This window comes from Cimex lectularius, unplaced genomic scaffold, assembly GCF_000648675.2.
Source record: "Cimex lectularius strain Harlan isolate CLEC.00 unplaced genomic scaffold, Clec_2.1 scaffold146, whole genome shotgun sequence".
Lineage (NCBI taxonomy): Eukaryota > Metazoa > Arthropoda > Insecta > Hemiptera > Cimicidae > Cimex > Cimex lectularius.
In genome coordinates this window covers 584,662-611,109 of record NW_019392741.1, presented here as the reverse complement: position 1 = coordinate 611,109, position 26,448 = coordinate 584,662, and the positions used below count along the sequence as shown (strand labels likewise).

The 26,448-nt window shown below is 36.5% G+C and overlaps 1 protein-coding gene across 1 annotated transcript in view; it reads left to right on the top strand.

The window, feature by feature from the left end:
• LOC106669914 (transcription activator MSS11-like) overlaps nt 1-26,400 on the top strand; it is a 53,184-nt gene extending 26,784 nt beyond the window's left edge. Inside the window, exon 2 of the mRNA XM_014399780.2 lies at nt 23,857-26,400. Coding sequence (XP_014255266.1) covers nt 23,857-25,788 — 1,932 coding nt within the window. The 3' untranslated portion in view covers nt 25,789-26,400. The remainder of the gene's footprint in view (nt 1-23,856) is intronic.
• Nucleotides 26,401-26,448: the final 48 nt, after the last annotated feature.

Here is a 26,448-nt window from a genome sequence, read left to right as displayed (position 1 = left end):
ATGCATCATGGTTCATCATCATACTGGTTGGACAACTCTGCCCAATAAAGTTAATATGTTTAGACGTTTTCATTGTCTTCTAAACCTTACCGATTAAGTAAATACATGTCGATTTGATGATTCAATGAAGAAAACAAAACAAAATTCATTTTAATGGCTCAAAAACCACCACAGGTCAATAGAACCCCGGTTCCTTTTCATATGAGCCGGCCAGTTTGGTAAAAAAATAAAGTAATAGACCCAGGATTTGGCCAATCATTAATCCCAGCCCCTTATCCAATGTCGTAATTGCGTCAACTTGATTGTTTTCGGTTTTGTATCAAGCTCACGACGTTGACCTTACCGGGTATAGCAAGTGCCTCCAGGGTCTCGACCGGTGAAAGCGTTTTCCGTTTCTCTCGGTAGCTCACAGCGTTTATTTAGACTTGATTGTTGCTTTCTTCTAATAGCACTATTGGAGGAAATTCATTCTGTCCAGTTTTCAATTTACCACCTCCAGACCGTTCATTTCACGGGTGAAGCGGATTTGATCAAACTGCTTGATTTCAGTGGTCGGCGAACCAGAAAAGCCGTTCTCTGAATTACTCTGATGAGCTATATTAAAACATCATTTTCTGATGATTATATTATCGAATGAATCATTGAGTTACATTAATAATAAACGAACTTACATTTCATAACCTAAAAGTGTCATTAATGTTAATCCTTTGTTTTTGTACTAATTTAAGACAAAGCATATCTTATCATTGATAGTCTGAGAATGAATGAACTAACCAACTATCACTTTACTAGGTCAGTATATTCTCACTGGCTTCTTACATGAATAGACTAGCGAAAATAGAAAGTGATCAGTGTCGGCCAATTCAACATATCTTACCCAATGTACAATGCCATTAAATTGGTGAATTGTAGACCTGTCGTTTTATAGAAAAATAACATTGACAGTTTTCAGAAAAAAACCTTGGCTTCATTTCCCATTGAAATATTAGCTGGACAATAGTCGTTCTATGAGTTGATTGAACCTGTCCAATTTCCTCTGTTTTATTCTCCATTGGACACGTTTCAAGCTTAAACGAACTGTCCAACTAATAAATTATTCACAATGTTTATTAGATGTAGATGTAATTTTTCAGGGTATGGTATACTGCGCCCTTTAAGGGCTATTGTATCCCCCGTTCTCTGCCTAAAGCACATCGGTGAGTCCTATTTCATCAAGAAATTTGATTAATAGACCCGGTTTCAGTGGTTGAAGCTCTTGTATGGCCACATTATACATCCCAAAACATTTCCACCTGCGGGCTAATGTAGCTCCGCAGGTTGTTAGTAAATGTGTTGGTGTCTTTTCTGCCTTCTTGCAGAATCTGCATGTGCCATCTTGGATTGTTCCAATTTTCTTTAAGTGTCCATTTAATCTGCAGTGTCCTGTTAGGATTCGCAGTCTGTTCCTGCTTCCTTTGACACATTCTGTGATTTCTTTCTTACCAAAATTGGTTAGAAGATTCTTGGATTGTTTATGTCCAATGAGTGAATTCCATTGTTCCTTCATTTTCTTTTTGTCCTTCTGTCTGAGATATTCGTTAATAGTGTGGATTCCTATGCCACAGAAGGGTTCGGGTCCTATCAGCGGTGTGGCAGCCCCTTTCCTTGCAAGGGTGTCCGCTTTCTCGTTGCCTTCTACTCCCATGTGTCCTGGGACCCAGCAGAGGCTGACTTTATTCTGCATACCTAATATGTTTAGTTTGGTTTTGCAGTTCAGCACCATCCTTGAACTAATGGTATTTGAGCTTAGTGCTTTGATGGCTGCTTGGCTATCTGACATGATAGCTATATTCTTGTTTTTGTACCTTTTACTTTGATTGAATTGGGTACATCTTTTAATTGCATGAATCTCAGCTTGGAAGATGCTGGTGTGTTTTCCCATGGGTTCTCAGTATTTGGTTGCCCCCGTACCTTCTTGGGTTCTAGATCCATCTGTGTACCAGAGGATGGTGCCATTTTTAAAGGAGTTATTTCCCTTTCTTTTTCTTTTTTGGTACCCAGATATATTCGGAAGTTTTGGTTAAATTCAAACATCATGTTCATGTCGTCTCTTGGATGCATGAGTGATGGATGGCCTTTCCATAGTTTGTTGCTGTCTCTCCATTTCAGTTTTATTCCTGTTGGAAGTTTCTCCCTGATAAAGTTGATAATGGTTTTCTGGGCTGTCCTTTCTACCATGTGATGTAGGGGGATTAATCCTAATATCTTTTCCATGCTAATTGTAGTTGTTATGCAGATGTACATGTTCTCATTGCTCCCGTTATGCAGATGCATGCAAGTCTCTGTATTTTTGTGAGTTCTTTCCTTTTGGTTACTTCTTCCGCTTTATCAGCCCAGGCTATAGCTCCGTATGTAAGTAAAGGTCTTACTATCATGGTGTACATCCATTAAAGGGTTTCTGGTCTGCACAATGTTTGTTACTTATATATGTATATTATTGTGTATAGTGTCATATTTTGCAATATTATGTCAGGTTGTGAACTATTGCCAATTGTCTGCGGGGTGATGTACCTGAAATTTGGTCGTTACCGATCATTTTGGCCTGTCTATCCTCGCCGGAAAATATTCAAAAATTGACATTCTCTCTACGAAATATTGCTTATCTTTTATTTAGATTATGCTCTTTAAGCTTTCTTCTACAGAAGGCTTAAGGTACTTTTCTTTTTTTTTAATATTCCCTATTTTATTTACCTTGACGTTAAAGTAGATTATTTAGGCTTTGATCCTGAGGAACGGTCTCCAGATATTCAAAAGTTGAATTTCTTTTTTGCAATGATTATATATCCAGTTTAATTAATTTAGGTTAAGTGGAGTAAAAAAAAATTATAGATTAGCATTCATTGCTTTAGTATTAAATTTTTTTAACCTTAAATGTGAGTTTCCAGTTTTATTTTGGCTGTTTGTTAGTACAACCGGATGTTTTTGGGTCCCTTTTTACTCGCTTGTGTTTTATGCGATAGCAAGCAGCGAGATAACCAGACAGCTATGTAAAACCAGATTTTGTTCAGTCTGTTTGCTCAGAAACTCCATAATAATTATTAGGATAATAATAGCTGGAACTAAGTACTTGTTTTAGTCTCCACATAGCTATGTGAAACCTTCGTTGACACCTAAACTTGTCTTATTGTAATTTAAGTATTAAGTATTAATAGAAACCAAAATACAATAGAGAGAAGTAAACATAACAGTAAATAAACAATGGATCGAAAAATCTGTCTGTCGTACGTCGCCGTGTTAACATATATTTTTTTAAAATTTATTTGTTACTTTTACATATAGTATAAATATGTACACATAATATATCACATAGTACAACACTAGCACTAATGCCAGTATTGCACCGGGAACACATGCTTTGAGGAGCCAGCCATTGCTGGCACTCAGTATATGATTAGGGGTGAAGGACGTCCCGAGGTCACCGTCAGCTGAGGCGACGTGGCGGGTTGTCGGGATGGGAATGAGTGGAGAGGGCTCGAGCAGTAGGGTTAGGATGGTTCGAAAGGTTGGTGTGGAAGGTTTAGTTCGTTGACAAAAGAAATGTTGAGGTATTTGTGGATAGTGAAGTTAGTAACATCATAAGGTGCTTTGACAATTTGTCTAAGGACTTTCGATTGGAAGGACTGGATGCGCTAGATATTGGAAGTACCCCATCGTTACTAAGTATGCCCATATTGGTCTTAGTAAAGTCTTGTACAGTGTTAGCTTTGTCTTAATTGTCAAAGTCGATTTTGGTCTTAGAAGTCTTCGTAGTAGTTCGTAGTATTAAGTTGTTTGTTTAAGTCTTGTATGGGGATTCCACGTCAGTCTGATGTCGACATATAGTGGAAACTGGTATGTTTTTGATGTCACAATAGAGGGCAAGACTGGTTTTTCATCGTAAAAGTGCACTGAGTGCATCTGTAGCTCCAACCTGCCTTTCAACCCAGCCAAAGGCCTAGATCTTAAACCTTCCAAAAAACCCAGAAGTTCACCCCCTTGACAGAGTGAAGCAACCTAGGTGATGCTTGCGGATCTCACACAGAATCGAACTGCCAAAAAATGAAAAACAGATTCGAGGCATGTGAATTGCAAAACCAACAGAAGTACTGCTCGCCCCTATTCCACACGATTTCATCTGAAGAATCTTTAGAAGAAAAAATATTACTGACACGTACAAACCGTCACCTCTTCTCCAACAACATAATTTCTGAGTGCCAACATGGGTTTCGTCCGGGATTAAGCACGACAACTCAATTATCCAGAGTTGTCGATCATGTGACACTGAATTTTAATTTAAAAAAACACACGGGGATGGTTTTGCTCGACATTGAGAAGGCATTTGATACCGTTTGGCACAAAGGTATAGTCTATAGGTTTATAAAAGACAAATTCCAAGCTACATTGTTAGAGTAATACATAGCTATCTACAAAAAAGGACATTCAGGGTAACCTCCAATGAAATTGTCTCGCCACCATGTAAAATTCCCGCTGGAGTCCCACAAGGTTCGGTTCTAGGGCCAACCTTGTTCAATATATTTATGAATGCACTCCCTAGGCTAGACTGTGAAAGAGCTATGTATGCTGATGACATAGCAATATACTGTTCATCGTGGAGGGTAAGTGCTATTACTAACAAATTGAACCGAAACCTCCATAGGATCGTTAGGTTTTGCCACAGATGGAAACTCAGGTTAAACACAACAAAAACTGAGGCAATTCTATTCACAAGTATCCTATACTTAGGGAATTTATAAGAATCGGTGACTCAAATGTTCCTTGGCGCAATAGTTGGTTGAACACCTCGATAGCAAGCTTAACTTTGGTACCAACACTTGTAAAAAGGTTGATAAAGGGAAGTGTGCTATCAAGAATCTGGGATTAGCCCCCAAAATAAACTCATTATATATAAAACCATAGTCAGACCAATGCTGTTATACGCCTTTCAGGTATGGAGCTACACAAGTAACACCAATATAAAGTGCCTACAAACAATTCAAAATAAATTTTTAAGGTTAATTACATCCTATAAAAGTATAAATTATATGCACGAAATTTTAAACATCCCATACATAAAGGATGATATCAAAAGGATCACTAGCTCCTTTTATGAACGTAGCGCTGAGAGTACAAATATGACAGTGAAGAATGTAGGAAACTATAACCTCAACAAAAATTGGAAACATAGGAGGAACAAACACATTTTAGTATGACTGCTTTGTATATTTATTCACTGTGATATTATTTATTAAATTATTTATTAAATTGTTAATTTTACTGTTTATATATGTATTTATTTATTTATTTACCAAATTAGTAAATGTCAGACTATATTGTACAAGTCTATTCAATGATTTTAACTCACAATAATTAGTAATTATTTATTAACTTGCTTATTTATTAACTTATTTATGAAATTAGCTAATATTAAAGAAATGTGTTGTTTATCAAACTTATCTATTGTACATATGTAGTCAATGACTTATGATTTATAATTTATAATATATGTAATTATTTGTAACTTCCCTATTTATTAATGTGTTCTTTCTGCAAGTGGTTTTTAGTATAATTTTCACCACTGTTCTTACTTCTCTAGGCCAAATCAACAAATATTGTAAATATACTTAAGTCCTCTGCCACAAGGATGCATAATGTCCTAGACATTCCCCCTTGTAGTCACTTTGTACAAAATTTATGTAAAAGTATCTAATAAATAAACTCGAAACTCATTAAATCTCAAACCTCTGAAGAATCTCACAGGCCATTTTAAATAGCCAACGCACCTCATCCAAAGAGTAACCTTTAAAATTGGGCTTCTTCAGAGCGAACAACGCTGGAGTACCCCTTAACTATTTATACAATGAAATCGTGCTCACGGCACGATCAGCACATTGACTGCGGTGTTGGGAATTAATCCGAGTCAACAGAGCCGAAAAATGCGTGCTCCAGTTAATGATATTTTCCAATGACAGGGACGCCATATCATATTTCGCGAACAGTGATGTCCAGGCAAAGAACCAAGAAATCTCTGATGGACTATTTCAAGAGAGGTAATTTTTGAGAGTCTCGAGTCTGGAGGACCTAGCGTCTTCAGGATAAAGGAAAAGTGCAGCTTGAGAGTGAACACAAACAGTAGATCGGTAGCAGTTTCTAAACAGACTAGGTAATTTGATGCGCCTACCGGTATAGAAAAAATTTTCTTATGAAAAATCGCTGGACCTTTTTCACAGCTTTTAATATCTGAAAGCCCCAAATCTAACACCCATAGCTCGAGACAGAGTTAAATATATAAAACATTGATCGATTGATAACAAAATCTATTTTGCTATTAATAAAAATATAATTCAGCTGAAATTGAAAATTGTAAATCTCGTTTAAAACGACCAAAGAAACAACACCATGGATTCAATGAGACGTTTTAAAATTTAAAGGGATTCTCTACTTTCTCCTGAGGCATCCAACAATTAAACTAGTATCGAGGAGCATCGGATTATTTTTACGTAAGGGACGAACTGTAGTAAGAGCCCTGTAATAGCTAAGCGTTAAATCCACTCCGTTAAAATAGTCCACTTTCTCCAAGGTGTCTTCTTCTGTTTTTAACTGCTTTACTAGGTTACTTATTAATTCAAGTCGAGACGTTTTCTGTGGACCCTTGTAATTACGGCGCAAACTATAAATTCTAGCCAACAAATTTATTCTGACATAGTAACCAATCGTTTTAATTAACCGGAACTTTAAATTTGATAATGAGCAATTTAGGTTTAAACACAAGAAAGCTGCTGATAACAGACGGTCACGAAGTTTTGCTATAGATTTTTTTTTTTTCATTTTCACTAGCCCAACAATTACATTTGTTTTACTTAGTGCTTCTGAGATTGAAGAGGCTTATAATGGCGCTGTTAGTAATATTTGCATTAGCAGCTTTTGTAACAGCTTAAACACTACTATGTATGTATACTACTGTGTATACACTAGTACTATATAGTACTATGGATGTTTATACTTAACATATCACAGAAAATAGCACATATCACAGGAAATATCACATATCCCAGACATTTTCATATATCACCCCAAGACGTCGTGCAATTGGTAGGCTTTGGTCTTAGACGGGAGGCCACCCTGCTGTCTAGCTTGAAGTGGACTGTTCTTTGCACCTGGGGAAGCTTTGTGCGAAATGTCCTAAACCTCGTCCTGAAGTGTTCCTTGATGTTCTCCACTTGAAACTCGCGGTGAAGCTGGCCATTCCGGACAAACCACTCTGCATCCGTAGCGATCCGTAGTACTTTGTTTTGCAGGGAGCACCAAAGGTCTTATTAAGCACTTGTAGAGCAGGAGTCCCGCTTCTGGTTTTAGTTTGGTCTTTCGGTTTATCATGCAATAGAGCATGCCCAATCGAGCTTCTTGTTGATGTGAGAATTCCAAGTGAGTTTTCTATCTTAGTACACACCCAAGTACTTGATGGCGCTGTCAGACTACTATGGAGTCCGCCTGGTTTTGCTGAAATTATTGCACTATTCAATTCAATTCATGCCTTTTCATGAATCTGTCATAAAACTAATAAAGTTTGCGATTTTTTCAATATCTGAGGAAAAAAACAGAAGGTGAAATTTAACCAAAAATCTTAAACTATTCTTAAATAAATAAATCTTAAATTTTATTTATATTCCTTATTCTATCAATATATCCTGTAAGAAAATTTTCCAATAATATAAATTGTTTCTGCGCGTCAGTGTAAATTATACGAACCTGCTTCGTCGAAACGGTTTGACCGGATTGAAATCAAACAGCGATGACCGACGGACCAGAGCAAATCAGTTCTGATCAGACTTCAATGAACGGCTAATCGGTTTTCAAACTCAACTTGGTAATAATTTCACAATATCCTTTCTTCATTGTTGGTTCAATTTCGACGGTTCCTTTTTACAGTTTCCACTAGACGTTAAGAGCTCTATTTAATTGGACACACTCCTTTCAAATTAAAAATTTAGATGGTTACATTAAACGTTCTTTTATCTTTCTTATATGCTTCAGTTTTTATTTTAAGCCTAACTATTGGTTTAATTTTCTCTCTTTTAGTCCCTCCCTATCTCTCTCACCCTATCTTGCTTTCTTTTCTCTCTCTCTCTCTCTCTCTCTCTCTCTCTCTCTCTCTCTCTCTCCTCAAATCTGTATTATTCTGCTTCTTTCTATCATACCTATATCTATCTTTCTCGCTCAGTGAATGTATTTATCGATATATCTCTTTTCACAATCTCACTTTCACTCGTGTATTGTTTAAAAAAACTCTCCATTTCTTTCCACGTATATATCTTTCTAACTTAGAACTTATTTCTTATAACTTTCAATTGTTTAAATAATATATAATTGTCTGCCTATGTATATGTTTATGTATGTATCTGTTTATTTCCGATTATGTACAATTAAATTTACATCTACCTGCCTTTCGGATCAACCTATTTTTTTAAGTACCATATGTCTGTCTACATTCCTGTGTATATGTCGTATCTCCCCCCTTCACCTCTCTATCACTCTCTCATTCTCTCTCTCTCTCTCTCTCTCTCTCTCTCTCACACACTCTCTCTCTCTCTCTCTCTCTCTCTATTTATTTATTTATTTATCTATCTATCTATCTCTTTCTCTATCTCCCTCTGTTTCATCTACTCTTTATTTCTTTTTCCCTCTCTTTCTCTCTCTCTCTCTCTCTCTCTCTCTCTCTCATTCTCTCTCTCTCTCTCTCTCTCTCTCTCTCTCTCTCTCTCTCTCTCTCTCTCTCGCTCTCTCTCTACTTTGTCCCTTTCTTTACTTTATGTTTACTTTGTCCCTTTCTCTCTCATTCTCTCATTCTTTTTATCAGTATATATTATAGTCATTTTGAATGTTTATATTTTTTACCTGCTTTCCAACTCTTTCCCCCTCCAGCTCACTATCACACTCACACACTATTTCTTTTTAAGTTTTAACTCCTTTCCTCCTTTCTATCTGTTTATCATTCTCTAGTACCTTTCAATTAATTAAGGTTTTTAGTTGAGATAAAAAGTCAGTGTCACGAGCGGGATTCGAACCCACGACCTTCTGCTTCGTTCCGCTGCTCTACCACTTGAGCTATCGTGACTTTGATCCACTCGGATTCTCTAGTACATTAGAGAGTTTAATATTTTAAACGATTACAAATTTTACAATATATTTTGTTATTACTAGTATAGTTTTAAATATAATGAATGCAATTCTCGTAAACCAGTTGTTAAGTGTCTAGTGCAATCTAAGTCATAAATTAACTTGAAGTTGTTTTTTTTTTCACAAAGATGTGTGATATAATATATACAAAGAATTTTTTTTTGTTGTAATTATGGTTTATTTATTACACTGGTTGAACGCGGTCGCGTTGATAACATTGCAAAACAACCGTTTTTTCAAGCGGCCAAACGTGAGAATCCTCCTGGGTTCAACGGTTATCTCATTTAACGACTGTCTTCCTGTTTTCCGAGAGAGAAAAAAAAAAGATAACTTACACTTTTGCGATTTCTACTCTGCCGGATTTCATACTTGGAGACGACTTCGCCTAAGTTCTACGAGGGAAGGAATCGAACTAATTTTTTCGAGTTGGGGTTAAAAGGGTAGGAAATAACTTGAAACCTACTAACTTTGATGTACTTCTTTTGCATGTACCAGAGTATAATTTACGTAATTCACTAGTTTTCGTGGTCCGCTTGTCCAATTAATATCTTTCAATTAATTAAGGTTTATAGTTGAGATAAAAAAGTCAGTGTCACGAGCGGGATTCGAACCCACGACCTTCGTCTTCGTTTCACTGCTCTACCACTTGAGCTATAGTGACTTCGATCCACTTCGATCTTTTGAAAATGGCAAAAAGGAGGGAAATGCAAAAGGCGGGGTTGAGATGGGAAGTTAGTGTCCGAATGGATCGAAGTCATGATAGCTCAAGTGGTAGAGAAGCGGAACGAAGCCGAAGGTCGTGGGTTCGAATCACGCTCGTGGCACTGACTTTTTTTCTCAACTATAAACCTTAATAATTGAATGTATAATTTACTTTTACACATTTGTTTAACCTATTTGGTTACAATCGCTTTATCATATGCTTATATATTTTCATCCTCCTTGGGGATATATTGTTGGTTGGGTGGTGCATATGAAGATTCGTCTCTCATTGCAAAATTCTTCCCTCGTTTTTTTTTTTTTTTTGTATTTGCGCGAATTCTTCTGCTCGTGATTCAGTCGTGCGCGATACGGTTGAACAGGATTTCTCCACATCTCACGGATGACATAACGTCCAAACGAGCCCGTCTACATACGCCGACTAGACGGATTAGAATAATGATCAGCAAAGATCATAAATCAGACATGACCCACCCACTGAAAACGACACCGTCACGTAAATTGCCGACTAGTTTTTAAAAACCCCTTAGGTTTCATGAATAAATTTATCTTTTCTCGGAATTGTATTTGCTTTGTAAATTTCCATTGTGAGACGGAATAACCCTTTTGAAACTTTAACTTCGTCATGATTAATTAACTGTTATAATGTTTCAAGGCAAAAAATGCCAAGATTGTTAAGCATCTCATGAATTTTTTTTTCGTATAATGAATGCATCCGGTAGAATACGTATAGAACTAGTTCATTGTATTTAATAGGTACAAAGGTATTTTAAAACTTTCACTCTCTGTGACAGGTTGCCACGGGGTGAATAGTTCTGTCGGTATCTACCAGATACTCCAGAGGAATGTCTACGTGCCGAATTTATTTCCGATTTTTTGAACTGCAATTAACTTTAATTAAAGTTACAAAGTTACGGCTTCCGGGTCCGATTGCTAGGGGTCTCTGATGTTTTCTTTTTTCCCTAATAATGATTGGCTATGTATCAGCTGTTGTGTGATAACCTTCATCTTATACATCCAATCACACTTATCCATTATCTGCATCGACGTACTTTAATTATGCTTTCCGTCGGATGCCAATCAAGATTCTATGAGCTTTTATGTAAGACGAGAAAACGTTCCTCGAGAGGGAAGAAGGAAACGAATAATTACATTAACGCGGTGCCAAATGACATGCGGTTAAAAAGGTCGTTGAATATTAATAATAAATTGCGCCATTTGAAAAATTTCGTCTCGTGATTTCACATACATCCTGCACACATAATCTCTGTAGTTAATAAATACGTCTTTAAAAAATATATATGACGTTTATTACAAAATACTAAGGTAAAATTGAGCGATATTAGGGTTGTAAGAAGGGCGAGTCAATATGTTTCTATTAATTTTGACTTTCAAGTTTTGTATTGTTTCTTTTTTGCTTTAAGAAACTACAGTCAATATCTCTTCCATCTGAAGCATACTCAAAGTAAAAGCATCATCATACTTTCACCACCTTCGTAAACATCGAAATATTGAAGTTCCGGCCTCGTGGTATACAACTTTTATGATCCTTCAAAAACACACTTTCCATCTATTAATTGTGTTCCTGCTTCTTTATTAAATATGTCAAGCCAGGGTTATAAATCGTCGTAATTCATCATCATAATTCATTGCAAAAATATCCATTTTTTTAAACTACCGTAAGAGTACTTGTGAGTAGGAAGTGTGAAGTTAGGGATATAAGCTGGTGCAAGATGGCCTTTCATTTTCGTTAATTTTGCCCGTCAAATGCAAATTTGTTTTATTGCGATGTTATATTCCTTGTCGTTCATTAGCAATTTAATTTAACGAATTGCATCAGTCTGTCATGCGATGTCATGGTACTGCTTCGATTTTGGTGACTCCAGGGTTATCAATAAATCGTCGTAATTCATAGCAGTGCAAAAATGTCCACCTCTTATATACTGTAGGAGTACTTGCGATTAGTAAGCGTGATGTTAGGGATATAAGCTGGTGCAAAATGTCCTCTCAATTTCGTTAATTTTGCTCGTCAAATGCAAATTCGCAAAATTGTTTTATTGCGTTGTTATATTCCTTGTCGTTCATCAGCATTTTGCTTTAAGGAATTGGGTCAGTCTGTCATATGATGTCATGTTACAGTCATCAGTACTGCTTTGATTTTGGAGAGATGTGACTCCAGGGTAGACGAGCAAGCTGCTCACTGTTGTTCTGTCGCAGTACTGTTGCCTGTAAGGGAACTTTTTTCTGTTGTCACCTTTAAGCGTGAGAAGTCAAGCATATAAGCAGGTTAAGGCAGATCGAAGGCTAAAGCCAGAAACACTTACCCGATGCTACGCCATGCGACGCTACCCGATGCTACCAGCATTAGCAAATCCAAACTCCGATTTTCCATAAGGTTGCATTACCCCCGTGCACATCTACCCGATGCTATGCCACGCTAACCTACCCGACGCTCTGCGATCCCCACTGTCCAGATTTTCGTCGGGTCGCATCGAGTGATTAAAAATTAATTAGTTTTTATTTAAAAAATTAATTTTAATCGTTTGGTAGAAAATTAATCCAAACACCGGAATACGATTTTTGATATAATGAATTTAACTAACAATTTATTGTACCCGCTTCGGCGGTACATATACAAAAATTGGAACAATTTATTACACGGTTTTGCTCGAAAAATTTAATTAACAATTTATTTCATAGTTTTGCTCGTAAAATTACACCATTTTGTAATGTCGGGTAGCATCAGAACAGGTCACTCATATTTTTTTAAGTTTATTTCAAACTAAGTACATGTAATTTTGTCGTTATATTAATTACAACATGTTATTTTAATATAAACCAAATTAAACGAGGCCAAAAATTCAGAAGTTTTTATAAAAATCGTTTAATTATGATGGTTAGGAGTTACTTAATTTAAAACAATTAAGTTTAACAAACAATTAATTAGATGGTTGTGCTCATAAAATTTAACTTACAATTTATTACAAGGTTTTGCTCAAAATAGTGCATTAAGAACAAAAGATAGGTTGCGATTGTGATAGTGATTATTGTGATAAACGCTGTGGTCTGTACGCGACGTGTGCTTGCATCGGATAGATGTGCACACCCCACCAAAACGTGGCAAGGCGTCGGGTAGCGTCGCATGGCGTAGCATCGGGTAAGTGTGTTCCTGGCTTAAGCGACGCAACCCAAGTAACCTCACGAAAAGAACGACCATCTTAATCTATCAATCTATAAATATCATACCAGAGGTGAAAAGCAGATGTAAAGACAATAACAATTAAAAATAATTATTTACTTCAATTTATTGTTCTCTTTTTAAGTAGGGTCGTTGTTAAGATGTAGGTGTAGATGTAATTTCAGGGTACAGTATACTGCGCCCTTTAAGAGCTATTGTATCCCCGTGCTCTTCCTAACGTACATCGGTGAGTCCTAATTCATCAAGAAACTTGATTAACTGGTAACTTGGTTAACATTTACAGGAACTAGATTAGGAAGCCCGGTTTCAGTGGTTCAAGCTCTTTTATGGTCACATTGTACATCACAAAGCACTTCCTCCTGCAGGCAAGTGTAGCACCACAGTTTGTTAGTAGGTGTGTTGGTGTCGCCTCTGCCTCTTTGCAGAATCTGCATGTGCCGTCTTGGATTGTTCCAATCTTCTTTAAGTGTACATTTAGCTTGCAGTTCCTGTTAAGATTCGCAGTTTATTCCTGCTTCCTTCGACACATTCTGTAATTTCTTTTCTTCCGAAATTAGTTTGGAGATTCTTGGATTGCCTGTGCCCAATGAGTGAATTCCATTGTTCCTTCATTTTCTTTTTGTCCTTCTGTCTGAGATACTCATTGATAGTGTGAGTTCCTATGCCACTGAAGGGTCGGGTCTTAACAGCGGCATCTGCTACATACCTATAATCGATTCGGTCTCGTGAATATCATACAGCTAACCTTTCATCCATCATCACGAGCCGGATTCGAACCATTTGAACTCGTGACACTAACTTTTTCATCTCAACCAAGACCATATGTAAAAAAAAAATAATTAAATGAAATAATTAATATGGTCAATTACACCACTAAACATTAGTATTAATAAATATTTACAATAAACAATAAGTAAATTGTTACAGTAAGACATAATCGTTCCTCTAGTCTGTATACCAATCCAATTATCGCAATCTCAAGTTCAATGAATGCATTGAACACACTTTGTGCTTTTAATAGCATTTTTATGTTTTTATTGCTATTAATACTCTGATCATTTTTTCTTCTGTTATCTAAGGAGTAATTTACACCGTTTATGACAATTTATAAAAAAAGAAAAGAAAATTGGTATTGATATGGCCTTTCATATCCAATTAAGTACCGCAATTAAACATGGATTTATGGGCGGGATGAAAGGAAAGAGGTCGGAAGAACGCCCGGTCGCCCCCGGCTCACCACAGGGTTTATAAACGGTTTTATTTTTATTTTAATAAATCATAAATTTCTCTTATGATCCTACGGATGGGAATCGTGAAGGCACTAACCGACCGAGGCGTTATTACCCCATTTGCCTTTCGTGCCGTGGCTGTTCTGAAGAAATGGCTTCTATTTCCAGACCGATAAACGAATTTGAAGAAATTTCGTCTTATTCCGTTTCACAACATCGGCAAACCTTTCTAAACCCTTGTGGCGCAAGTTAGTTTATGTTAAACAATAAGTCATTGTATGAGACCCCCGGTCGCTAGACAACTTTTTCTGAATTTTAAACATTTTGCACATTTTGTTTGTTTATCATATTTTTTACACAGTTTATAAAAGCATAAGTCCAAAATCAAATCATGAACAACGTTTCGTACAAATTACTTGGAGCTATAGAGAATGTGAGAAAGTAAAAGAGGTCAAGGTTTACCTGATTCTGAGTAAGTCATTTTATGAGACACCCTCGTCGCTAGACAACTTTTTCCGAATTTAGCACATTTTGTTTATTTATCATATTTTTTATACAGTTTATAAAGGCATAAGTCCAAAATCATAAATAACAATGAACAACGTTTTTTACAAATTACTCGGAGATATGGAGAAAGTGAGAATGTAAAAGAGGTCTGGTTTACCATATTTATCATATTTTTTACACAGTTTATTACATCATAAACCCAAAATAAAACAATGAAAAACGTTTATTACAAATTACTTGGAGATATGGAGAAAGCGAGAATGTAAAAGAGGTCTGGTTACCTGATCCTGAGTAGATCTGTTGTGTTTCACTTTATATTATTTATACTTCTTTTCCCAAGATCAGTCTTCTAATTTGTTTAATTACTACCCCGAGCTGTATTTACTATTCCACGCAAGTGCATAAACTGAAGACGCGAACGACTTTAACATGGTTCGTCTAACACAGTGTCTTCTTCTTGACCCGACTTTCAAATCAATATTTCCCTTTAGCTTTGTAAAGACGCCGAAATTGCCGGCGTATGTAGGAAAAGGTCAGTATTCAAATAAACGTTGTGGGCTATGTGCAAAGGTAGCAGTTGAAGAAGTGCGGTTGAAGGTAATTGCATCATAGGGCAGCGTTTTCGAAAAGGCATTTGACTGCTGACAACACCGCGTCAATCAGGTCATCCTTCAGTGGTTTATGATGCTGAAATACTCGAAACTGTATGTAACCACGATCGAGGATTTCCTGCTACGATTAGCGCTTAAAATGCACTCGTAATCCGTCATTGGAGAAAACAATACAAAATATTAAGAGTTTGGTGAATCTTAAGGAAAACAGCGTGTTCACGTCTTCACAAATTTCTATCACAATCTTAAAGATTGATTTTTATAGAACTAATACATGCGATGAAAATTTGATAACGATTCTAAGAAACCTCGCCTTACCCTGCTTATAACCCTGACGTCACACTATTTCCCATGCAATCCCCTTTAATCCAAAATGATAATAATCAAAAAAGTAAAAAGCAATACCAATTCAATTATTTTGCAAATCGTTGTATTTGAACATCTTGACGTCGTGCCATCGCTTTCGAAATCAAAGACAGACATTTGACAGTTTGATTTTGAATCATGCAATGTTGAATCTGTCTGGCTTCGATTTTGAAGGAGATGTTACGACGTCAGGGATATAAGAAGGTTAAGTTATCTTCAATTCCTGTGAGGTTGCTTGAGTTGAGCCAAATAACCTTGCATATTCCCATTGATTTTCCTCTTTTTACAAAACCAGTCTTTCATTGATTTTGAAGGAGGTGGCGCTACATCAGGGCTATAAGCAGGTTTGGGCAGGTCACTCCTCCATTTCTGTATGTTGCTTGGGTTGAACATCTTAGCCTTCAATTTTTTGTTAGTTACTAATTTTATCTCCACTTGCCACAAATCGTACTATATTTCTTCAAAACACGTCGGCTATGATTTTGAAGATGACACGTCATTCGGTATATAAGCAGGTTAATTAAGGTACGTCGATCTTCCAACTCTTTGAGGTTGCTTGGGTTAAACTACATAACCTTCCAAATTACCATTGGTTATCCATTTTTCACCAATTATACGATTTTTCTTCAAAACCAGTCTTTAACCGATTTTGAAGGAGGTGACGCTACTTCGGGATATAAGCAGGTCTGTGGGGTAGGTCGCTCCTCCAATTCTGGATGTTGCTTGGGTTGAACCTCTTAGCCTTCAATCTTTTATTAGTTGCCAATTCTATCTCCAATTGCCAAATCGTATTATATTTCTTCAAAATACGTCGGCTATGATTTTGAAGGAGATGAGATATCATTCAGGTTAATTACGGTAGGTCGATCTTCCATCTCTTTGAGGTTGCTTGGGTTGAGCCAGATAACCTTCGACTTCCCGTTGGTCATCCACTTTTCACCAATTATGTGATATTTTCCCAGTCTATCTTTGATTTAGAAGGAGATATAGCTACTTTAAGGATATAAGCATGGTAAGGTAGGTTGATCTTCCATTTCTGTGAGGTTGCTTCGGCTGAAGCTTCGATTTCTCTTTGGATATCCACTTTTCACCGTTGTGTGATATTGGTTCAAAATTAGTTCCGGTTTGATTTTGAAGGAGATGGAGCGACGTCAGGGATATAAGCAGGTTAAGGCAAGCGCTCTCTTATTTGAGCAGTAGTACCAGTAATATTACTTGATTGTTGTTGTATTGTTATATTATAAAATTGTTTATAATATAATTAAATCAAATCAATATAGTCAAATCAAATCAATCAAATTATATTATAAAATTGTTCAGTACAGAGTTAGAGCTTGCCGTCATAATTCAACCAGACGAAAACAACAGTATATAGGATTACGTACAATTAAAACACTAGTTCATTAAACATGAGATTCCTTTAAATTTTATTGGTATAAATGATAGAGCAATAATTATGGTTTTATTGTTCCAATTCATTGATTGTAATAATTATTTTACTGTAGCACAGACATCCTGAAAAAAATTGATACATTGAAAAATATAGAGAGCAAAACAGAGAAAAAGACATAGGTGGACAGACGTTAGAAACTCGGAGAAAGAGAGGTTGTAAAAATTTGAGAAAGAATACTAATGAAAAGAACAAAGCTATGAAGAAATTGTATAATAAATAAGATACATATGTCTAGACACACATGGATAAAAAATCATGGCTTGGTTGGTAAGTACTGTTATGCCACCAATGAAAAATCAATATAGTCTATTGACTAGTAAGTGATTTCGTTAATAAATTGTATACATTCTAATTAAATCATTAATCGCTTAATTAATCAAAGGCTTCGAGCTCGGATTAACACGCCTCGTTAATTAACTTTAAATTTATCTACTTATTTTAAAGCGAAATCTATCGATTGATCAAGAGTGGAAAGTCATTATGGAAAAAAAGATTGTGGGAACCTTGTCCCTTATTCGTGTCTAAATCCTTGTTTCGCTTTAATTTAAAAATAGAAATTAATTATCGTGACACTTCATTATACTGTAATTAGTGTGATTAAATGGGTTTATAAGGGGAAAATTGGCAATATAAAGCAAGAACAATGAATAATTCGGTATCAATCTAATTCCAAGTAATGTTCACTTTTTACCCCTGTCATTCAAAAAACAACCAGAATAAGTTAACTTATCGCAAATTTTGTAATGTTTCATTTGTATTGTTCCTTTTCTTTTGTTAGGCTTAAAACAATGTGTGTTTTAACAATAACCGCGCCCTTATTTGACAAGTCAAATAAAATAAATGCTATTGAAATTCTAATAAATTACAGTGAAAATTCCTCCAATTTGTTCATAAAAAGAAGGACGAATGTTAAATTTTAAGGGGGAAACAGTTGTGGATGTCAGCCTGTCTCACTCACTCACTCACTCTCTCTCTCTCTCTCTCTCTCTCTCTCTCTCTCTCTCTCTCTATCTATCTATCTATCTATCTATCTTTTTCTCTTTCGCTTACTCACAGTTTCTTCTTTTTTTCTCTCCCTCACACCCAGAAACACTAAATATGTGCCTCCCTGTTTCGCCCTTACTTTGTTCTCTCTCTCTCCCAATCTCTTTCGCTCTCTCTCTCTCTCTCTCTCTCTCTCTCTCTCTCTCTATCTATCTATCTATCTATCTATCTATCTATCTATCTATCTATCTATATATCTATCTATCTATCTATCTATCTCTATCTCTATCTCTCTCTTTTGCTTGCTCTCAATTTCNTTCCAATCTCTCTCTCTTTTTCTTCCAATCTCTCTCTCTCACTCTCTCTCACACCCAGAAACACTAAATTTGTCTCCCTCTATCGCCCTTACTTTGTTCTCTCTCTCTCTCTCTCTCTCTCTCTCTCTCTCTCTCTTTCTCTCGTTATCACCCTCTCTTTTTCACTCTCACTCGCTCTTTCTCTTTTCCTATCACTCTCTCTCCCTCTCATTCATCTTCTCCCTCTCACCTTCTCTCTCTCTTTCTATTTCTTTTTCTCTTTCTCTTTCTACCAATCTTTCTCTCACTCTCTCATTATCAACTAAAGAACCAACAAAAAAGAATCGGCATTGGTTACTCACTCACTCTCTCTCTTTCTCTCTATCTCTCTCTCTCTGTCTCTTTTTCTTCCAATCTCTCTCTCTCTCTCTCTCTCACTCTCTCTCACACCCAGAAACACTAAATTTGTTTCCCTCTTTCGCCCTTACTTTGTTCTCTAGCTATCCCCCTCTGTTTTCTCTCTCACCTTCCCTCTCTCCCTCTCATTCATCTACTTCCTCTCACCCTCTCTCTCTTTCTCTTTCTTTTTCTCTTTCTCTTTCTACCAATCTTTCTCTCTTGTTAATGTAAAATAAGTCGTACGCGATATAAATTTGCGAGATCTTTTAAATAAAAGATATTCTTTCAATCATTGCTTTCTTTCGCTCTTTCACTCTCTCTCTCTCTCTAGCTATCTATCTAATCTATCTATCTTTCTATCTATATATCTCACTCCCTTAGAACACTTTTCTCAAACACTAACTCACTTTATTTCTTCACATCCCTTACTTCTCTCGTCGCTCTCTCTTTCTATTAAGTAGACGATCAGAAAGGAAGATCAGTAACAGCCTACAAGTATTCAGTTATGTCATGTCTAGATGTTAAATGTCCATATTTTAATGTTTTGGTACAGAAGCTCGTCTTATAGGTGAAGATGCTCTGTTACATAAAGTCGTTAAGCAATCTGTAGCCTAAAATGGAACTAAGTAATCCGTCGCGGGCGTGCAGTTCATACTAATCGAAAAAGTTCCTTTACGACTTCTCCAACCTTGCTTTGCATTGCTAACATAGTTCCCGCTTTGTCCATGGAGAAGAGGAAAACTATCGGCGACTGGGGAAGTGGGAAGTCAGTTCCCACACGACTACCAACTGATAAGGGATCAGGTAATGAGAACTGTAGCTTTTCAACGGCATTGCATAAGAGGCACCTGTAATTTTCACTAGGTGGCAAACCAAAGGTCGTGGTACCATCAGCAACACCGGGGGGGGAGCCGTCAGCGGGAGGAAAACGATCTCAAGAGCATAAATCTCTCCTGACGGTAAACAACGAATTTGGCAACAGTGAAAATCACACTGACAATGACGAATTCGTTCAGTTTGCGTACTTAAAAAAATATTAAGTAATTTCTCAAGCTGTGACGGTTTGGAATATTCCACTTTATTGATCAATTTAAAAAAAAAACAATCTAACCTTTAACAAAAAACTGCTAATTTAAAATTTTATGCCTTTAATATCTTATATTGTTTAATGTAAATCGATGATATTATAATTTAAATAGTTTACCTCATTGAAATGCTTATATAAAAGTTAAACGATTCATAAATTTTATGATATTTCTGTTCATTTATCATTAGATTCTTGCAATATTAAATCAGCTTCAAATCCCCATGTTTATCAAGTGATTTATCTTACAAAATGTGCTTTACATAAGAAACGACTATTACAAGATGACCGGACGTTAGGGTTATAAGTAGGGAAAGCCAAGTAGTTTCTCCATTTCTCCGCAGTTGCTTACGTTGAATCACATAGCCTTCGATTTCCCATTGGCTACCCATTGTACATGCAGTTTTCATCAATTGTATTGTATCATTACCAAAATCAGTCACAATTGTATTTTGAAGGAGGTACCGCAACTCCAGGGATATAAGCAGGTTAAGCCAGGATGCTCTTCCATCCTGTGAGGTTGATTAGGCAATTATTCTTCGATTTCACATTGTTTACCGACATTACTTCTTCTTTTCATCATTTGTTTGCTATTTCTACATAATCAGCCGAACAAACTTTGAAGCTGCGACTTGCTTACAATTGGAATTAAAACGGGGAGTCGAAATAGAAGTTTGTGGCATGGGAGCTCAAGTGGCCGAGTAGCTGCGTATTTAGCCGAAAGTCGTGGGTTCGAATCCCACCTGTGAGACAAATTTTTCATTTTGAAAAAAGTATGTATAATTAATTGAGTCTTTATATAAAAATATGTTAATTGTCTGAAGTCCTGAAGAGTTTGTTGAAGTTTCTTGAACGAATTTACATAAAGTAAATATATCAACTATTTGTATTATTGATTATTTACAGTACTAATCAAAATATATTTTCTTTATTATCTCTTTCAAAATGACCAAAAGCTAAAGCGAGTTTAGATTTATTAACCCTGAAATTATTTGGTGGCGTTGGTTATTGGCAAGCGCAAAAGTAATGGATTTCGTGTTCCTCTGATGGATTCTTTCGCACTGTTAATTAAACTTTCGATGGTTTTTCTTTCAAAAATCTCATTTCTCGGCGTCTGGCTAATTTCTTCGTGTTTTATCTGATGAAATTTAATTAAATACCGGCTTAGGAAAGTCTTCGTTGAGAATCCGTTTACAGTCATTACATCAAACCAATGTTTTCGGTTGCCCGTTATGGATAACATAAACTTTTCCGACAAGTTAAAATAGTATTGACGTGATATTCACTGTCTTAAAGCGCTGTAATGGAGAAAGTACATTTTTTTGTAATGGTGATAATCTTATGAAGAAGACGTAAAAATAACCGGTTAAGGCGAAGAATTCATAAGAGGTCGTACATGAAACGTTTCTCTAGCTGTTTTATTTATAAAAAAAGAAGATATTGCGTTTTGCATTTATTTGCATGCACAGAAATCAGGAAATCAGAAGAAGGCAAAACCGCTAAAGTCGAAAGTCCTACGTAAGAAGTCGCGTATCTTCCATTAGTTCCGAAGAAAGTCCGGGTCGTCACTCACGAGAAAGTCATATAAATCCCAAGTTGGATATACTGGAAAAACCTATTGTTGGCCGACCTGTGCGGGCGCACACATGTGTGTGTATAGGTGTTAAGTTGTACTTTCACTTCCATCCAGAGAACGCCGAGTGTGCCTTTAAGTCCGGCTGAGTGCGTGGGGCCTCGCTCGGTGCTCCCCCGCGGCACAAAACGCGTTGGTGTGAAAATGTGTACTTGTTTGACAATGAAACGCTTTATTCTGATTCCCCTTAGGCATATTTTAATGAGCTTTCTATTTTCGGCGGATTTTTCCTCTTTCACAATTCGAATTAAAAACAAAAACGGTGAATAAATAAAGGCACCTCTCATTCACTTAGGACAACATTGCGGCTTTACTGTCATAACAATCTCGCGGTTTTTACTGACACATCCTAGAAGCAATTTTCTTTTCCAGTTACGCTTATAATAGCACATTTTTACTATCCAACCATCCTTATTTCCTTTAAACGATCTTTAGTCGATAAAATACCATAACATCACTGTTATTTATGTATTTATTTTAAAGATACAAATAGGGCTTTAACCCCTACTTACATGTACATATATTAGAAATAAATTTTGTTTTATAAAGATAGTAAAATCATAATAACAGCAACAATAATAATAAAGCCCATAATAAAATATACAAAACAGCAATGACAAAATGAATCAAGGCTGATTATAGCTAAAATCACCAACAAAAAAGAATCGACATTGGTTACTCACTCATCTCTCTTGCTTGCTCTCATTTTCTTCTCCCTTTCTCTTTCTTTCATTATCTTTCTCTCTCTCTCACTCTCTCTTTCTCTCTCTCTCCCTCTCTCTCTCTCTCTCTCTCTCTCTCTCTCTCTCTCTCATTCTCTGTCTCTCTTTCATTTTCTTTCTCTTTTTTTCTCTCACACTCTCTCTATCTCTCTCTCTCTCTTTCTCTGTCTCTCTCTCTTCTCTGAGGATGTAAAAATCGTTCAATGTTTACTAATATTGTATAGTAAAGCCTTGAAAGGATATTGTACTTGGTTTCTTACAAGTATTGATTTTTTGATTTTTGAATTTTCGAACAGAATAAATTTTATTCCGACTCGTATGATTGTCAGGTTGAATGTGACCATCGAACTTGGAAGAAGTTGACTTATGTCATTGTCAAATCAGGCTTTGGCAGAAAAAATGGTCGAGGCAGATACTTCTTTTTGTTTTGAGCTGTTGATGGAATCTTAACTTCTCACAGCTGAATTGTCTGTAATACGGGCAGAGTTACGTGTACGGATTGCATCACAGCACCATTCCTTATCAGGGCTGGCCTTATTTTCAGAAACTTTTCCGTTCGCCGAAAAATCTGGCATTTGGTCATTTTATCATTGGGTGAAAGCTCAATAAGGCGAATTGTCTAAACCTGCTTACATTTAGCAATTTGAACATTTCGTCAACCGATAGCACGGATTCAATCAAGGACTCATAAGTAATTGGCAATGTCATAAGTCAACGCGACTATCGCATAACCATCGACATTTTTTTGCAAATGAATCTCTAGAAAGAGGCTTGGCGTCTAAATATATTGATTTTGATTTTTAAATTAGGTGAAAAGTACTTTTAGCTGAAATGACCAATTTCATATGCAAACAGCCGTGTATTGTTCCCTGTCTGAACGTGATACTGTTCTCCTACTTTCCTTCTTCGCTTATATGACTAAACTATTTATTTCGAGCACGTAGAGCTAGAGTTTTAAAAATGGCAAAACGAAAAAGACTCCTTCCTTGTTTCGAAATTAAACCTAGTAAAAATTGAAATGACGTTTCAATCTGTTTTTGTCTCTTCTTAAACTGATACTTAGCTGGTTGTTTATAAATTGTTTGAACTTTATCATTTACTCAACCCTGCATTAGAAAATCAATCATCGTTGATAAATAAATTCACTAGTTTTCGTCGTCCGCTTGATCAATTAATATCTTAAAAATTAATTAAGGGTTTTAGTTGAGATAAAAAAAGTCAGTGTCACGAGCGGGATTCGAACCCACAATCTTCGGCTAGATACGCCGCTGCTCTACTACTCGAGGCTCTAGAGCTATCGTGACCTCGATCTACTCGGACACTAATTTCCCAACCCCACATTTTGAATTTTCCCTCCTTTTTGCCATTTTTCAAATAATAAAATTGCTAAATAATTGAATTTCAATTTTAGATTTATTTGTTTTTGTTACAAACTTATTTACTAGAATTTATATTTTACAGGTTTGGTTGTTGGTTGTTGGCTTTATTGGTGTAAACTGTCGACAACCTGGATCGACCCCTTCAGAGGTTTCTTCGATCAACAGTCTAAAAGAAAAACCGGGGATATCCCTCGATCCTAAACTGCGGCGGGCTCTGCTAAGAGTATTGAACAGGCTTGAAATGGAGGATAAGGCGACCATTCCTCTGACAACCGACACGGAACTGACTGACGAAGAATTTTTAAAAATATTCGGACAGCCGGCAAACTCCGAGGACTTGGGAAGTTTGGAGAGCAAGGAATCGAACGAAGACCGAGAAGAGGTCGAAGAAGAACAAGACAAAGTCCCAGATAGGCCTTTTTCGAACCAAGATTTCAACTACATTCCCACCGATCCTGAAGAAAAGCCTACAGATTCTTTTGAGCCGTTTACAACCCCGGCCAATAATGAAGAGAACGAAGAACCGTCGAGTTCGGCATTTGCGTACCTACCGACGCAAGTAGTCGAACAACCGGAACAATCGTTGACTGATAATCAACCTACAAAGCCCACACCGGAGACTGACGCTATATTTTTTCAGCTTCCCACTCCCATCGATATTCCTGACCAAGTCGAAGAACAAAAGCCAGAAGATCAAACTGAAAAAGAGAAAACTGAAGAGGCTTCAACTATTACTATTCCTTTATCGCCAGAATTCAACATAAACGAAGAACGGACAAAAAAAGACACAAATGATACAGATGTTGAAATTAAATCAAGCATCCTACAAGATATCAAAGAGGGCAATGAAACAAAACCCGAGAAACCTTTAAAACACGAAGTTGAATTTCTTCCTTCTTCACTAATTGCAGCGTTTACACTGCAACAAGACGATAAAGGAAATCCAAAGAAAGTAATTCCACATAATTTCGATCGCGATCATCCAGCTCTTGTTGAAAAAAGACAGAGAGAGCTAGAAGAAAAGGAATATCTTCTTCAACAGCAGCTGCGCATACTACAAGAAGAAAAGTTTAGAGTTCAAGGAGCTTTGCAGTCAAAGACGATTTCCCCGTCTATTTCTCCTCTTTCACCATCATCAACTGCTGCACCACTCGTTAATCAAGTACAAACTGACAGTCCGTTTCAAGACGTCCAAAGACAGGAAGAACTAGCTAGGCAGCAAGAATTGCTAAGACAACAAGAACTACAAAGACAACAAGATATCCAAAGGCACCAAGAATTCCTAAGTCAACAAGAGCTCCAAAGGCAGCAAGACGCTCAAAGATTCAACGTGCACAATTCTCAACGAGGTTTTGGATCCGTTGTGAATAACTTTGAATATAACAGACAGCAAGAAATCCAACAACAGGAGATTCAAAGACAGAGACAGCAGGATTTTCAACGCCAAGAAGCCCTCAGGTTTCAAAGCATACACCAGCAAAATCAAAGGCAGCAATTTTCCCCAGTACCTTCAGTCGCACCAGGAAACCAAGGATTTTCACAATTTCCCGGTCCTATTAGTCCTGCCCTTCTAAATATAAACGAACAGAGAAATTTTGTACCGAATCACAGATTCCAATTCAGCCATCAGAGAAAACCGTTTCAAGAGATTGAATTTCAAAAGAGTATTGACTTTAGACTGCCCAATGTCGGAGTGACTAACCACCAGTCTTTCGTCGGTGGGAACAGGCTTTCACCTGCGTTGTCAGCACCTGCGCCGCATTTCCATTCCGGCATCGAACATAACCGAGTGAACAGGCATGAGCCTGCACATTTTGTCGGCAACTTTGGACTCTTTCCTCAGCCTACAAGACAACCCATTAACAGCATTTTAGCCCAGTCGGGCGTTTCTCAATTTCTTCCCTCTGATGCAAAAGATGATTTGAATATAGTTTCGAAACTTCTATCTTTCAACCGCCTGCCGGGGGAAAGAATTTCAGAACCATCTAGGATAGTCGAACCTCCTAAATTTTAAGTCTTACAGTTTTCGATGATTAAAGACTCCCATTAATGAAGCAGTCACATTAACAATTCATTAATCTGTTAAATAATGACACTGCGCAAATTCCACCCATTCAACATTAGCGTACCTTAATCAATTAACCAAAGATGAAAGCAAACTTAATCCTCCTTTCAGAAAATTAGTTAGAATCAAAGAATCTGCAAAACTCAAGCTCAATTGATGTGCCTTATTATCAAATTGAATGAATAATGTATATACTTATTAGGAGTAATTTAATCATACCAAGTTGTAACTTCTGTTAAGTGTCATGGAGTACAAAAAATGTATTTATTATATTGTTACAGTAAAGATTTTTTATTCACAATGCTGCTTACATAATTTGAAAGACTTAATAGATGTAAGGTAGATCTAGTAAACTGTGTATAAATATCAAATTTTATCTGAATTTTTATTTTTAAGTCAGGGATATCATGACAATTGTGCTAGAAACTACATGTTTTTACATTTATTTATGATCGAAGGCACTGAATGTCTTTTTATCCTTTTCTATCGCAAATTGTAACTGTTCATTCTTTCCATAAATTATTCTTAAATAAACAAACAAGTGTAGAGAAAATTATTTTAAGTATGTAAATAAATAAAATATTTTAATGTACATTTTGATTTGTGTTT